Consider the following 17,026-nt stretch of genomic DNA (forward strand, 5'->3'; position numbering starts at 1 on the left):
GTGACTCAAATGTAACATTTTGTGGAAGCGAATCAGATTTTTTATGAGAATGTTAGATTTTTTTTAAAAAAAGTATAATAAAGTACAAAGACAAAAATAGAAATACTGTCCCTCAGAATGGGGTGCGTGTGCTGTTTCCCTACCCACCTACCCCATTCACAAAAGAAAAAGAAAAAAGCCACCACAATTTTACATCTCTGTTTATGTAGGCATACATAAACATCTTGAGGGATCAGATGTTTGGATCAGAGATAACATTTTCATATCTCCTGTCTTATTTATTTTACAGTATATGCACCATGAATGAACCAACTTCTAGTGGAAGTGGGCAAGACTTTGATGTATTTAGTGTAATGGACTGGAAGGACGGAATTGGTACCTTGCCTGGAAGTGATCTGAAGGTAACATTTTATAATCCTAAATAGGCTCTGAAAAACGTAATGTAACCATAGATGCAGAGACATATATACATACAACTTAGTGCTGTATAAAGGGCAAGTCTTGATGTTACTAGGGAATGGATAAGTGTGTCAAAACTCTCTCTCTCTCTCCAGGATATGCCACAGCTGGCCTATCAACCTTTACTGGTAAAATATGTTTCATATCATGAATGCCACTTGATATCCAAGCTATAGGCTATATTGAACAGCAAATACAAACTCTGGACTTGCTCCTTTAGTGAGAAGGCAACCCTGCCCAGAATAGGTTGAACAGCACCTCCTACATTGATCAAACCATCCACCAACAGTTCATATCTCTTGACTAGACTGAATTTGAGAGGTTTTTTTGGCCTCATTCAGTCCAAAATCTTCCTCTTGTGATATGTATGTGTTAAATAGCAAACAGAGTACTATGGTAGTCCAGTGCTCAACTGCTATGGGACAAAATAAGAGCCTCTAGCATTGCTTTTGCTAAGGAGGAACGGAATAATAAATAATACACAAAGGACAGGACTCCTAATTCTCAGTGCATATACAGTACTGAGCCCGAAAGGACATTATAATAGATTATTACTATTATTGTATTTATATAGGTGACTAGCTGGCCCGGCCATGCATTGCTGTGGCTCAGTCTGTTAAATGGATCCTCAGAGTCCCCCTTCAGACTCCCCTCACCTTCATAGGCCCCTTTTGTTTGAGATATTTTGACCCCTCCTCCCTCCATCCCTCGGTTCATCCCAGTGAGTGTCCCCATCCTGTCCCGATCCATGAACTACCGCGTCCCCTCCTCTCCCCATTCCCTGGCACATCCCTGTGAGGCCCCCCCACCCTCCCTGCACTCCCCCCCGGCTCATCCCTGTGACTTCTCCCACCCCCCTCCTCGGTCCCCCCAGCTCACCCCTGTAAGTCCCCCGGTGTCATCGGCGTATCCTGGCCTGTATGTCAGGTATTTGCCGTTGGGGGGGGGGAACGGCAGAGCGTGGTCCACTTTTCAGCGCGGTGTCGGTGTGGTGTGGTCTGTCTGTGACGGTTGGACGTGAGGGGCTAGGGGCAGGATCCCGCCGTTGGCCTTTGTGGAGGAATAGTAGTTATAGCATGTCAGTTGGTGACGTCATGATCTCGGCTTGGCCTTGGAGACGGAGCTTCTGGCTTCTATTTCCCAGCATGCACTTTCGCACTTTCGAGTTGTGAGTTCTGAAACACGGAGTGGGGTTTTACGTGGCCTAGGTGTGACATCTGTCTACGCGAACTGTATATGGTCACTCGCATATTTGCTTGGGACGTTGTGTCAAAATTTGAACGCAATCGTTCAAGCGGTTTTGGAGAAAAGTGGAGACACACCCACATGGCCACTTTACATCTCTCTCTCTCTCTCTTTCTCTTTCTTTTTCTCTTTCTCTTTCTCTTTCTCTTTCTCTCTCTCGACTAGCTGGCCCTGCCACGTGTTGCTGTGGGTTCCCAGTTCCGTTCCCTGCAAACCTGAGCTATCCTGCCCCCGTCCTGCCCCCAGCTGCAACACAGGCGAGTCCCCAGCTCCGTCCCCTGCAAACCTGAGCTGACATGTTTTGGGACGTGGGTGGCTAGGGGCAGGATCCCGGCGTGGCCCTTTGTGGAGAAATGGCCGTTCTGGCAGTTATAGCATATTGGTTGCTGAGACGCAGATTCGGCCTTCTATTTCCCAGGATGCACTCTGTTCCGCCCTTGGAGACGCAGCTTCTGGGTTCTATTTCCCAGCATGCCCGGTAGTGTCTGCTGTCTGAGTTTTGAGGTCCACAAAACAGGGTTTTACCTTGCGCTGGGGTGTCATCTGTGTATGCAAATGGTATGTGGACACTCGGTTATTCGCATGTGACGTTATATACTGGTTTCACCTCAGATCGTATAAATCTTTCGCCTTTTACCATGAGCAGTTTCTCAGTCAGTCCTTGCTAGCTCTCCAGTACATATTTGATCTTTAATGCAATAATCCTGTGAATGTTTGTATGGCGTCTGCTCAGGGCAAGTGGTAGTAGGAAGATACCCTAGCTTCCAGCCATATGTACCTTATCATAACTGACCAGGGTCCACAAACAGCAGCAATGGGAGATAGCAACCACGTTGTGGGAAAAGCAAGTCAATTTTCAGTACAGTACTGTTCTATTATTCTCAAATGCCTCTTTCTGGCTCTCAGACTTTGGAGCCCTCTGAAGTCATCCTTCACCTGAAAGAGATGGAGAGTGCAAACTGAGAATTCACAAATAACTGCTTCTGATGTTCTTGGGTTCTCCTTTCAAAGATTGGAGAGGGCATTGAGGACTGCAGGAAATGCCCACGCTGCCATGCTCTGGAGTCTGTCCTGGAAATATTTAGTAGAATCATAGAAGAGAGAGGGACCTGAAGAAACTCAAAATAGAGCTGTGTGATTTGAATCATAATTGATCAGCAGTTTGATCTACAGCAGATTGCTTCTGATAACTCAAATAATTGAACTCAGGCACACACAGGGCAAGTCCTTACGGTCACATCACCAGCCATTCTAGCCTTACAGTTAGCTGTAAATATCTTCCTGGCTGTATGCCTGTTGTCTACATCCCAATTCCAAAGAAGGGCAGTGCCAAAGAATGCTCCAACTACCGCACAATTGCGCTCATTTCACACGCTAGCAAGGTTATGCTTAAAATTCTACAAGGCAGGCTTAGGCAGTATGTGGACCGAGAACTCCCAGAAGTGCAAGCTGGATTTCGAAAGGGCAGAGGAACCAGAGACCAAATAGCAAACATGCGCAGGATTATGGAGAAAGCTAGAGAGTTCCAGAAAAACGTCTACTTCTGCTTCATTGACTATGCAAAAGCCTTTGACTGTGTCGACCACAGCAAACTTTGGCAAGTTCTTAAAGAAATGGGAGTGCCTGATCACCTCATCTGTCTCCTGAGAAATCTCTATGTGGGACAAGAAGCTACAGTTAGAACTGGATATGGAACAACTGATTGGTTCAAAATTGGGAAAGGAGTACGACAAGGTTGTATATTGTCTCCCTGCTTATTTAACTTATATGCAGAATTCATCATGCGAAAGGCTGGACTAGATGAATCCCAAGCCGGAATTAAGATTGCCGGAAGAAATATCAACAACCTCAGATATGCAGATGACACAACCTTGATGGCAGAAAGTGAGGAGGAATTAAAGAACCTTTTAATGAGGGTGAAAGAGGAGAGCGCAAAATATAGTCTGAAGCTCAACATCAAAAAAACCAAGATCATGGCCACTGGTCCCATCACCTCCTGGCAAATAGAAGGGGAAGAAATGGAGGCAGTGAGAGATTTTACTTTCTTGGGCTCCTTGATCACTGCAGATACATCCCAGCAGTCACGAAATTAAAAGACGCCTGCTTCTTGGGAGAAAAGCAATGACAAACCTAGACAGCATCTTAAAAAGCAGAGACATCACCTTGCCGACAAAGGTCCGTATAGTTAAAGCTATGGTTTTCCCAGTAGTGATGTATGGAAGTGAGAGCTGGACCATAAAGAAGGCTAATCGCCGAAGAATTGATGCTTTTGAATTATGGTGCTGGAGGAGACTCTTGAGAGTCCCATGGACTGCAAGAAGATGAAATCTATCCATTCTGAAGGAAATCAGCCCTGAGTGCTCACTGGAAGGACAGATTGTGAAGCTGAGGCTCCAATACTTTGGCCACCTCATGAGAAGAGAAGAATCCTTGGAAAAGACCCTGATGTTGGGAAAGATTGAGAGCACTAGGAGAAGGGGACGACAGAGGACAAGATAGTTGGACAGTGTTCTCGAAGCTACGAACATGAGTTTGACCAAACTGCGGGAGGCAGTGCAAGACAGGAGTGCCTGGCGTGCTCTGGTCCATGGGGTCACGAAGAGTCGGACACGACTAAATGACTAAACAACAACAACAACATCTTCCTGGCTGCAATAGAAGAGTAATGAACAGGAAAACCATTTCACAAGAGAGATTTTATTATTAGTAGGTAGATCTTTACACTGAATTGCAAGCCTTTTGAAAGTTTTTCTTCTAAAAAATTCACACAAGACCAGAAATTATATATTTTTTGTATTTAGTGCTGAGTGTTGTATTATTTATAGTAAGCAATTTTATACTTTGCCTTGACCTATTTTTCCAGTTTGAAGATTGTTTGCAAGCAAATTGAAGTTTTGCGGGCTTGTTCAGATTTGTGTATAACATTCTACATTGTGATTTCTAAATGTACAAATTGCGGGGGGAGGAAAGGGATCTTCGCATGTGAAACAATCATAGTCTAGTGCAGGATTTCGAGGTTTGGAACTTTTCCATTTGGCAGGCTAAGCAGCGTCTTCAAATCAGAAACACTTCAGTGCTTTACAATTGCTGTGTGCTGTGTAGAGGACTAGAAGAGTTGATATCTTCTAAGCTGAAGAGCATATATAAATGTGAAGTACTCTGCTTTTTTGAATCACTCTGATGAGTGCACACAATCACCATCACCTCTGGATTCAAGTGCTTCTATCAAATTGGACAAGCTGCAATAATTTAAAATTGCTTCCTGGTGGAGAGGCAGTATATGGAGTATTTTAGGCTTTTGTGCCTCTCAAGTGCCATATTTTCAAAGTGGAAATTACAAGCATGCCCAGTATGTTATCATTGCATCCAAACAAGTGAATGGATTAATTTTTAAATCCTCCTGAAAATACATATACCCAAGGTTTTTTTGCCCAGAAAAAGCAGATGGAGAACATATTGACCTTGCAGGTGAAGAAAGAGACAAAGGTCCACTCAAACCTGGTTTTATACCACCTGCAGTTACTCCGCTTCTTTTCTTGGAAAGCCTTATTAATATCAATTACTTATACTGGTGATGGTGATCTATTAGCATTGCTTGAGTGCTGACCTTGAGAACACAAGGCTACTGGCTTTCAGGATTAGCACGAGAACGGTGGATGAAGGAAATGTGTTAAAAGGAAAGAAATGCTTCCTTAGGACTATAATAGTAAATTATGAAATGAAAGCCTTTGGGATCCTGGAACACAACCCTTTTTTTGCTTTTTAAGGGACTGAATAGGTTTTGTCTGATAAAACTGAGAGAGTTCTGAGTACAGTTGTTTGAAGAAATTCAGGGGGGGGGGAAGAGAAGTTAAGGTGATGAGAGGGAGGGAAGAGTAAAAACAACCAACCAGGGAAGACTATGGGGGAAGTGAGCAACGGCTGCAACCTTCTGTCCTGCAGCAAAGGAGGGAAAGAGCAAATACTCCTGTTTGATGCTCTTTCCCTCAAACAAGCTTCCATCTGATTAGGAAAAGGAAGTCACTGTTAACCTGAGGTGACTACATTCAGACAGCTGTTGCACATGCACACGTGATAGCACATGCACGGTTTGATGTGCGGGGACAGATATAATGGTCATTGGGTGAAAAGGTACTCGTACCTCATTGGTGTAAACAGCAACATGAAAAAGTGATTTGAAACAAAGCAGGTTTATTCTCACAGCACACACCCACACACCCTGCTTTTCAGGAAACGTGGGGGATGGAACACTATTTTGAGGCCCTGACATTTCCCCCTTTGCGCATCTGCTTGAGTGTGGGTCCCATAGTTCCTTTTCCAACAAGGAGTTGCTGGGAGAGGAAAGTATAATTATAGAAATGATTGAGACACTATTTGAGGTGATAAGTAAGAAAAGGTTTTCCATTTTACCATTCATGAGCAAAAAGTGAAAAATAAAACTGTATATATGTCCACTTTCCCCATTTCTTGCTCCTGTGATGTTAAATTGATGGTGGTAATGAGGATATTGATGATGATGCCATCATCAGTGAGCATTGAGCTTTACCAAGTATAAAACAACAGGCTCCTCAGAGGAACTTGCCGTCTAAAATTGAACATCGGCAAAACAAAAGCAGCAGATGGCTGACAAACTTTCAAAGCTGTCACTGCCTCCCTTCTCTTGTTTGCATAGAAGGAGTTAGGGTCCTCAAAAAAGCTCGTTCTCAGATATATATTTAATGGAATTATGATACATGTTTATAATGACCACTAGATGGTAGTGGTGAGCTGCATTTTTTTTTCTTTGCACTTACGGTATTTTTCTTCCCCCCTTTTCTGTTTTCCTATCTGTATATACAGTCGTACCTCGGGTTACGACCACCTCGGTTTGCGAACAGTTCGGGTTACGAACTGCGCAAACCTGGAAGTGTTTTCGCCGCGCGCACGCGCACATAAGCCGCGCGCACGCGATTTGCGCATGCGCAAAATGGCGGCGCCCATCGCGCTCGGTTTGCGAACTATTCGGGTTACAAACTGCGATCCGGAACGGATCGCGTTCGTAACCCGAGGTATTACTGTAGTAGAAACTGGAAAGGGAGAGACTGGCTGCTCAGTTGACCTCCTCAAACGCTTCTCCTCTGATCCCCAGTGTATGTTACACTGTATGATGTACCTCAGCTATTTCCTCCTGCTGAAACTGAAGATCGCTTCCAGACTATCACTGTCTTTGGATGAGATAATATCGCATACTGGCAAATTCAGTTTTCACAGTTTTTTTGCCAGCAAACCTTCCTCAAAATACTGAGCTTTTTGCTATAAGGAAAGTGACAGGAAAAAACACTGGAAAGTGAGATAACACTTGCTTTGACACATCATCATCTATCCTCCCCATAAACCAATAAAAATAATGCTCATTAAATAGCCAGCATTGTCCCAAGAAACAAATTGATGAATGCTTAATAAGCAGGTTGTGTGGAGGGCACACACATGGGGTAAGCAGCTGAGAAGGGGAAAGGGTTGAGGTTTTGCCTGCAATCCTGCTCATGCGGGAGTGATTCCGTAGACTGAGCAGATGCTGATGGCCCACCACTGATTTCTTAGTTCAGTTCAGGAAATAGCTTGGTTATAAATTAATTTCCAAAAGGTAGGATAGAGACGTAAGTTCTCCATATTTGATAGTGTTCACTGCTGTTCAATAGTTTCCCCCCCCCCGAAGGTCTGATTTGTGAAGTACTTCATATTTTGAAAGATTGTGATCAGGCATGTAAATAGCCACTTGCTTGTTTGCATTTGTCAGAGCTTTCCAAACTTTTCATGTTGGTTACACACTTTTTAGGCATGCATCATTTTGTGACACGGTAATTCAGTTTCACTAGCAAAACCGGAGGTTAAACTAACCCCTTTCCAGCCCTTGAAGGAGTGTGGGGAGCGTTTGCATGACACACCTACACACTGCAGCTAACACACTAACTTATCATGACACACAGTTTGGAAAGTTCTGGCTTATGTCAAAGACGGAGTTAGGCAGTGAATCTCATGTAAACAAGAAGAGAGTTCGTTAGTTTATTTCTTTTAGACTGTCACTGAGCTTGTAGATGATTAACAAACATGATTTTGTGGCAAGCAAGCTAGTAAAAAAGATTTGTGGTGGACTATAACTTTTTAGGATTTGTTTGCTTGGATGTGATCTGTGATTATGGATTATCCAAACTGTGAAAAATGTTCTCAACCTCCATTCATTGATTCTCTGTTTCAAGATCTTGTAATACTTCAGGATTTCACTTTCCCTAGAAAGGTTTCCCTTAGAAATGCCTCTTGGGGTCCTCATTTGAGCAACAGACCTGACAAGCAGTGTGCAATATAAGCTACTGTCTTGGTCCATGGGCACAGATATCATCCTATCCCCAGCTTTCCATGTGTCTGCTGGTATATATTAACATGGATGTGAAGGAAGCTTCTACAGAGGTGAAATGTAGAAGTGTCTGTTTACTTTTCTCTCTTTTTTTTTAACCAAGTGGTGTCAGTAGGCATTATGGAGGCTGTCAACTATTAGGTGTCAAACCGTTATAGATTAAACGTCAATACGTAGATCTTTACCTTTCTAGCAATATTCCCCCCACCCCTAATTCTTACCTGTTTTTAAAATTAGTTTCGTGTGAATGAATTTGGTGCCCTAGAAGTAATCACTGATGAAACAGAGATGGAAAGTGTTAAGAAGGCTACAGCTACCACAACCTGGATGGTGCCAACTGCTCAAGAAGGTCAGAATCATAAGACAAATTTCTGTCTTCAGAACAAAATGGTGATATTCTTGAAGTTTCACTATGATTATGTTCCTGACATTTTCTTTAATATTAGCTTCTTCTCTGGAATATTGAAAGATAGTTAATATTTTAACAAATTAAATTCTGAAACCTGCAAACCACTTGGTAGAAATGATAGTTGTTACTGTACTGGTTAGACTGCTGTTGAGGAAGAGGCGAAAACCAGTAAGGTTTTTAGTAAAATGTTAGCACAGAGTTGTCTAAAAGCCTGAAGCACTTTTTCAAAGTAGCATGAATGAATGTGCCAGTTCCATTCTTGGCAAGTCTTAGCTAAGTCATATCTTTCAGTGGCATCTTTTGCTTCATGTGGTTTACAAATATGCCTGCTAGTTTTCACCATTGACAGCCTAAAACATTTGCTGTGCTTTCCATTGTATAGCTTTCTCAGAAAGGACAGAAGTACCACAAAAATTGAAGGAAACTAGCAAGGTAGACGGGCTTCATTTCTGTGAACATTGTTTTCATTCTGGAACCATAGTGGACTTTGTATCTGGAGAAAGATCTTGCAGCCAAAAATGTGCACATCAGATTAAAAACAAGTAAGAGTCGGCATGTGTGAATAATGTGATAACTAGTGTAAATAGTGCTGCTGTTTAAAAGAACTTGCCTCATTGCTAATGACTGCTTATTGTATGCTTGCATTAATTGTGGTGTTTATAAATAAAAAATTTAGCGCTTGCAATTCCTCTTTTCTTAAAAAAACAAAACAAAACAACTTTAAGAGATAGACAAACTTGGCTTTAGAAAATGTATTCTTCAAAATTGCAGTCAATGTAGCTCCTGTTATTTTGTTTTCATTCTAGAGAGCAAAGGGAGGACAAAGATGTATCCGAAGTCAATGATGAGGACTGTTCCAAGGGCACTCAAAACAGAAAAACCAAATCGCCCTCAAAAGGAGAATTTATGGAAGACAATGTCAAGAAGTATGAGGAAATGGTTAGTATGGTCCAGTTGACAGGTTTATAGGTTAAACTGATCTGTGGTTGTAAATATAGTTTTGGCAATTTACAGTCATTCAGAAACTTGATGCATTTAAATGTCTCTGTTCTTTTAAGGTTGGAGTGTTTGAAATGTTTAGCAAAATGTAAACGGAATGCTTTTTTCTATTTAAATAGCCATTTAAATATGTGAGTGTCCTGGTGAGATTATTGCTGCTGTGCCTGATCCAACCTTATATTTTGGTGTCCTAAGGTTGGTCAAGTGTTCCCTGGGAGTTCTGAAAAGAAAGGCAAGTTTCCTTCCATAGACCCTAGGCATTTATTTGAGCTGTTGCACACTCCCAGAGCTTTTAGGAATGCTAAAAAAAAACTTTTACGGACACTGGTGTCTGACTGTTATCCTGTAGAGGATAAATAACCTTTCTAATATATAGGTTGGTATTCAATATTAGCTCCACCAAGGTCAATAATTATGTTACCTTCTTTTTATCATTGTTGTTCTTATGTTTAATATAACAAAAAATGTATATTGAGTTATCATGCTGTTCCATGCTTCTTTATTATAGTGATTCCAGGCAGTGGGATGAAAGCATTGCTAGTCACTATATTACCACTATATTATCAATTATTTCTAAGGCTGAGCAAAATGAATAAAAATAGCCAGGTCCTCTCCACTGGAAAAAGTGGGCCAGTTATGGGTGGTGGAGACAGTTCTTTTTGCTGCACAAAATGGACGTGTCTTTCCTGGGTATGTCAGACAAAGACTGTATTCCATGCATGGGCCTCCCCAGCACACATTTCAGGACCTTATTAAAACCTTATTGTTCCATTTATTTCATACGTTTCTAATATAACACATGTATTAGGAAGTCAGACCCATTGACCTGAATAAACTTGCTTCCAAATAAATGTTCACAGGATTGCCCTGTAATATCTTGGAGAACACGTGACAAAACAGCAGTGAGCAACCTGAAAAAAGTATTTTGAAAATCAGTGTGCTTCATAGTTACTTCAGTGAAGTATACTTTAATTTTGCAATTTAGGAGGAGAAACCTGAAGGGAGGATACTAAGAGTCTCTCAGAGAGCCACACGGAAAAGGAAAAGAGAGATGGCAGTTCTAAAACAGAGTAAGTTGATATGCGAGTCCATATCAGTATAATGTTTTCATCAGTTTCTGCCATCTTAAGGGCCTCTTCTGTGTTACGTTAGCAAACCCATGTGGGACACTGAGTGTGTACTCATAGGCAACCATAGGCAATTCCTGCTCACTGACAATTTGTCCTTGTATGATGTGCAGTAAACTACGTATTTCAGTGTGCACGTAAACGCCTCATTGTGCTTGTAAACGTCTTAGATGCACACCCAGAAATTTGGGATGATGTTTCACGTTTTGGAAGAGACTGGCCCTTTACTATAACAATAATGCTGGTGTATTTCTAGTTTCTCTGTAAAAAGCTGGGTTGGCCCATTTTCAGTCACTAGTCCAAATCTGAATCCATTTGTGACGTTGTATGCAACAAATATTGTGCATTTTGTAAAGTAAGAGATTGAAGAGCACCATCCTTCCAAGTACTTCCATTATATTACTTGGCTGAGTAAATTCCTGCTCTGGCTTTGTTATACTGTTCCATGGGGGAGCTTTAAAGTGGAAGTATAAATGAGATTAAGATAATTGAATTGCTTGAATACTGGCAAGGATTTCTGTGTCTCAAATATGTGGAATTGTTCAAATAGTTCTTTAGAACATGCATTTTAAAACCAGAAGTGAGGCCCTGCTTGGTATCTCCTGGGAGTAATTTCATATCTAAACCACATGCTGAAAGTTAAGACAGATTTATAGAAACCAGTAATAAATAAATCCTAGGAGATGCCTAAAGCAGTATAAATCAATTGCCATAGAGTCAGATTGTTAGCAAAGTGGATACATGTATTTGAGGAAAACAACAGGATTAGGAAGTATTGGTTAACTCCATAGCCTTCTACAGTGTGATCTGTAATTTTTGCTTTGGCAATAACCATCCATCTTTGCTAGCTGCTGATCAGCGGTGTGAAAAATGTAGCTTTGGTCTTCTCCTTAATGGAGTAGCACTGAAATTAACCATAAATCTGAAGCATATGGAATTATATTGTAAGAGAACTGTAATTCATACCGTTACAACCATAATTATAGTATAATGCAACTGCTTATGCAGATATAATTTGTTACAAAGCTGTGATCGTGCTTACATTAAGATTTTAATTTCTAATTCCAGCTTTGATGTCAAAGGCAAAGAAAACATGGAGTTGGTCTTCGTATTTGGAAGAAGAAAAGGCTACAGCAGCACCGCCTAAGATTTTTAAAGAGGTATGCTGAAACCTTAAACACTGCTTCTTTGAGGCAGACGGGGGCCTGTGTGTCGGGTAAAAAATAGGTGTCATGTACAAATATAGAAGAAGTTTGAAATGGCTGGCATGACCAATTTAGCTTGCTTGCTTGCTTATGAAACTTTAAAACAGTTCTCATATAATATGATATTTTACATGGTAAATATTCAATTGATAATTGCATTAGTGTGTGTTTAATTTGTCTTGTAATGAGCTGAGATTAGGTCTTCTCAAAAAAATTCTCTCATGGAGGGTTAAGAACTACTTTGCACGAGAGATACCGGCATAACTTTTTCAGTGGTTACACTGAAACTCTTGAATGCCCTTGCAACTGAGGTGCATTTGGCCTTTTATATTGAGTTCTTTTAGATATTGCTGAAAATCAATCTGTTTCAGTAAACTTGTAATGATTGGTTTTCGTATGTTTTTAACTTCCATGTAGGTTTGTAAGTAATATACAAATAGGTAATAGTTTAATCTGTTCAGTGGAAGGCCTAAGACCCACATCCCCTTGAAATCGTTGGTCATCTTTTAGAAATGTTTATGCTGAACTTAGAAAATTTGACATTTTTTCTTCCAGTATCAATCCTTCCCATACAACAAAAATGGATTCAGAGTTGGAATGAAACTAGAAGGAGTGGACCCTGAGCACCAGTCAATGTATTGCGTGCTTACAGTAGCTGAGGTGAGTACCAGAAGTGACAAGCAGTTATTAATGGCTTTAAAATGGGATTAGAAATAACACCATGAAAGCTGGTGGCCATCACTTCACCTTTTGGTACCAAATTCCATAGTTTTAATTACATGTTGTGTGAAGAAGTACTTCCTTTTGTCTGTGTTGAATCTTCACTTCACTGCATTCTAGTATCAAGAGAGGGAGAAAAACTTCTATATAGAAGATAGTGTTGAAAAGAAATACCAGCCTTCTCATTTATATACCATGCATATGCCCGATATACTCTGATGCCCATGTGGACTAGTGTGCATATACAGTACTACTGTCTTACAACCTTACTACCTGATTTTCTATTGTGTCTATGTATTCTGATTGCTTCCCTTTTCTGGATAATAAGTAAAGTTATCTCATAAAAAGCTACAACATTTTGTTTGAAAACTCTTGATTCTGACTGCACGTATACCAATTTTCTAATACTGACTTTTTGGTTTAAATGTAAACACGTTTTTCTTTTGCTGTATTCTTTTTTCCTACTATGGATTTAGACTTGTGGTTACAGAATTAGACTTCACTTTGACGAATACCCAGAGTGTTATGATTTTTGGCGGAATGCTGATTCTTCTGATATTCACCCAGTTGGTTGGTGCGAGAAAACAGGACACAAACTTCATCCACCAAAAGGTATTAGATTACCAACAAAAAATCTGTGTCATATTAGACAATTGCTTTTTCTATGAATTTTGTAAAAGCAGCCAAGTTGTGCTCCCATTCTGAGAGGGTTGGGAGCCCACAAATAGAATAATAGGATGCACTATTTCAGCTGTGAAAAAGAAAGTAATGTTTATTTTCTTTTCATGAATTATATATTAGAAATGACTGAATTCTGAAGTGTCTGAAACTCCAGCATCTGAAACTATACAGGCAACACTCCATTTGCATGAAGGTTGTGTTTTGAAGTACTGCACCTACCCTGTTCCAGCCCCTTCCGGGGCTGAAAACAGTGTGCACATTAGCAGTTGCACGCTCCTCCAACATGCACAAAATGGGAATTGCTTGTATAGGGTTTTTTTTAAGCATTTTGTTGTGACCTGTTCATTGAATGGTGGAAAAAACACCCACCCTCAGGAGGGACTCCAGAGTGGATAGGTTTTTGTGTGTCTGTCAAGTCTGCATTATCATATCACAGTTTTCCTACTACAACTTCTTTTCACACTTGCACATTTCTATTCTCTAAAACCATAACGTTGTCATGCAGTTGCCTAGTTCAGTAATAATGAGCAACCATACTTTCTTCCTGTGTGAATGAACCATGGTGAACATTGGGCTTTTGCACGCAGTTTCCTCCTCCTTCATATCCATGGAGGAGGGGGGGGGGGAGGACACACAAGCCCGAGTCTCACTACAGTTCAGTTTCAAAGCTGAAACCATTTGTCTCAACTATGGTACTGTATCATGGAACTTGGAGGTGGCTGCAGTATTTGGCTTAATGGGAAAAAAATCTCTTGTTTTGCAAAAGTTAGCCTACTTCTAAAATATGCTGCTAGTAGCTTTCTGAAGGGTCAGCCAATGAAAGTGACGAAAGGTGCTGATGGTGCTGAGATGTGCTTCTCATGCTGGGTACTAAAACACCTGTGTATGGTGGCTCTCTGTCTATTGAGTGACATTGTATTCAGGGTCACCTATGGAGTTACGAAGGTAGGTAAGCAGCCCCACCCTGCTTCTAGGATTGCTATTGTCCAGTTGCTGTTCTCTTTGAGGGATAAATCTGGACAAGGAGATCTAATAGTATTTCTTATACTGCCATAGGTTTGAATGAGTAGACTTTGTTCAGATGGGTAAATTTATCATTTTTGCTGGATGCCTTTGAGCTGATTTCTAAACTTCATAGCTATCTATTCACGAGAACCTGTTTGGAACAATAAGCTCTGCTTTGTAAAAGCAATAGGATTTATGGATCATTATGCTAAAGTCCAAATGCACTTGGGACTAAGCCCCATCAAACAGAATGGGACTTAAGAGTAAGCATCTAAAGGAATTTATAAGACACACAGAAAAAAAAATAGTGACAAAAATGGTGGTGGAAAAACAAAGTGTATCAGGCCATCCAAGTTAGAACCTAAAGTCCTACAATCAGGAATTGAAAAAGTTGCTTCTGAAATAATAATAATTTGTAAATCAGACTGTGTTTTTTAATATACTTAGCAGACCTCTTTTCTTATTTAAGAGTGCAGTCCTCCAGTTAAGCATATATGCAATCCCAGCATTTTGTTATAGGTCTAACAGAGTTGCTTTATAATGCATCAAAATAGGTGTCATCTCAATTTATTTAATCCCAGGTTCAATAGGGTTTCATCCTGGCTAAGTGGGTATCAGCAGTCTTAGACACAGTGGGTTGGACCATATATAATGCCAAAACATGCTTTGGCATTACATTAATGAAACTTGTACTTAATGCGGCCTAACTGCACACTCTTGTTTTAATCTGTTACTTGCACTTTTCATGGACACCACAGGATACCATTGAAATGAAACTGTAAGGTTCCTCTGGACCAGAACTGCAAACCATACTTCACAAATAATCTAAGGGATCCAACTTCCTTTTGTTCTTTGAGAAGATGATAAATCCCAGACATGTATCTTGTTCACTTATAAGAGCTGAACAGAATTCATGAGCATGCATATCTGTACATAGTATCTAGGCACTTCATCTATCTACTAGAAAATGGATTGACTGTGGCTTAGCTTTAATTTCTCTGCCTCAGTGGAGCTTTCAGGAGAAGCTTTTGCATTCCCAATTAGCGTGGAGCCTACAGGAATAATTTTAAAAGTTACATTTTGCCAGATTAGGCTGGAGACTCATAAGGCCCTCCAGCTAACTGAGGAGAGAGAGCCCTTGGCATCTTCTGAGTCACACGCTAAGGTGGTGGGCACTCTAAAGGCTCTCCCCACGTGTTTAGCCACCCCTCCCAGGGTCGCCTTTTCACATTAGATCTGTACTACATGGAAAGCAGAGTGGGCCAAACTGGACAAGACTAAATTAGTGATTGAGATTGCAAAGAACATTATACCTTCGCAGGTGGCATGATGCAGCGATTGCATTTTCTGGTTGTAGAGCCTCCTGTAAATGATCCCTGTGGCAGAAGGGTGGAAAGGGCCCTTCATAGGAGTTTTGAAGCAGATGCAGTGGCATTCAAGTCAGCCACCACAGCGTCCCTTTTTTCATCTGGCTTTATTTATGTATGTGAGTGGAGGAGCTGAATGCCAGGGATGATATCCCCCAGGCAGTTAAGGATGGATTTAAGAAAATATACTACTACTACTCTGCTCTGGCAGCTGGCACCTCCTTTGATGTTTTTCAATATAGGGCCTCATATGGCTTCCACCACTGTTGTGCATAGAAATGTAGGGTTGCAGCAGTGAGTTGTTAGTTCCAGTTTGCAGGCACTTGAGGCTCATCTTACAGAGTTGTGGGACAAAACCAAGCAGCCCAAGGATGTTTTTCATCCTTCAAGATAGTCCCCCCCTAACAGGTTACCAGCCCTACAGACTTAAATGGGGGATACACTTCTATGTCAGATTTTGCCGCTGCTTGGTTCCAGAGGGCAGAAAGAAATCCTCAGTCTTAACTACACCCATTGTCAGGAGCTGTCTCCAGTGGAGGCCTAGCTCCTTCTTTTCCTCACCATTGGAATCATGTCACCTCAGACAGGTGGGTGATTGAGGTGGTGTTGAAGGGCTGTGCCCTGGAGTTTGAGCACTTGCCATGTGAATGCTTCATTCCAACCCCTTGTTCTCAGCAGCCATTGAAATATAGCCCCCACCTTGACCCTACTGTTTATTTTATTGTTTCCTCTTTGGATAGCTCTAGTTCCAGTTTTTTAGTTTTGCTTATTTGGGGATGGGAAGTTGTTTTCTGCTCTGCCAATTGATCTGGAGGGTGGGATAATTCTAAGGGGAAGATAAAGCCTGCCTATCATGTCCAGTAGGAGGCATCATCCTCAAGACTGAATGTCCTCCAACCAAATCAGCAAATTACAAGAAACAGTCTCTGTTTCCCACTTAATTCTGTGATTGAATGATTTGGCAGAGTGAAACTGAGGTACTGTGCTAACAGGTGTGACTGCAGTTGACACAAGTGCACCACAAGTTTAATAGGTATGGTATTTTATCTTCCTCCTTTCCATGGGTTTCTTTAGGATATAAAGAAGATGAATTTAATTGGCCCTCGTATCTGAAGAAATGTAAGGCTCAAGCTGCTCCGAAATCCTTGTTTGAAAACCAAAACACAGTGAGTTTTCTCTGATTATCCCTGCTTCTTTGCAGATAGTAGCTTTTTATATTATGATTACTGTACATTGTTTTTATTAGTATTATGACTCAAACCCTTAGTCTAAACTAGGCATCCCCAAACTGCGGCCCTCCAGATGTTTTGGCCTACAACTCCCATGATCCCTAGCTAACAGGATCAGTGGTCAGGGATGATGGGGATTGTAGTCCAAAACATCTGGAGGGCCGAAGTTTGGGGGTGCCTGGTCTAAAC

At 41.1% G+C, this 17,026-nt stretch overlaps 1 protein-coding gene across 11 annotated transcripts in view; it reads left to right on the forward strand.

Moving 5' to 3' along the window:
- Nucleotides 1–17,026, forward strand: part of L3MBTL3 (L3MBTL histone methyl-lysine binding protein 3) — a 58,858-nt gene that overhangs the window by 10,663 nt on the left and 31,169 nt on the right. For all 11 annotated transcript variants that reach the window (XM_035109022.2, XM_035109014.2, XM_035109016.2 and 8 more), the window contains exons 2-10: nucleotides 290–401; nucleotides 8,333–8,444; nucleotides 8,887–9,046; nucleotides 9,311–9,443; nucleotides 10,489–10,573; nucleotides 11,699–11,790; nucleotides 12,391–12,495; nucleotides 13,032–13,167; nucleotides 16,683–16,774. In XM_035109022.2, the coding sequence (XP_034964913.1) occupies nucleotides 300–401; nucleotides 8,333–8,444; nucleotides 8,887–9,046; nucleotides 9,311–9,443; nucleotides 10,489–10,573; nucleotides 11,699–11,790; nucleotides 12,391–12,495; nucleotides 13,032–13,167; nucleotides 16,683–16,774 (1,017 nt within the window). In that variant the 5' untranslated portion in view covers nucleotides 290–299. The remainder of the gene's footprint in view (nucleotides 1–289; nucleotides 402–8,332; nucleotides 8,445–8,886; nucleotides 9,047–9,310; nucleotides 9,444–10,488; nucleotides 10,574–11,698; nucleotides 11,791–12,390; nucleotides 12,496–13,031; nucleotides 13,168–16,682; nucleotides 16,775–17,026) is intronic.

The sequence above is a fragment of the Zootoca vivipara genome, chromosome 3, assembly GCF_963506605.1.
Source record: "Zootoca vivipara chromosome 3, rZooViv1.1, whole genome shotgun sequence".
NCBI lineage: Eukaryota > Metazoa > Chordata > Lepidosauria > Squamata > Lacertidae > Zootoca > Zootoca vivipara.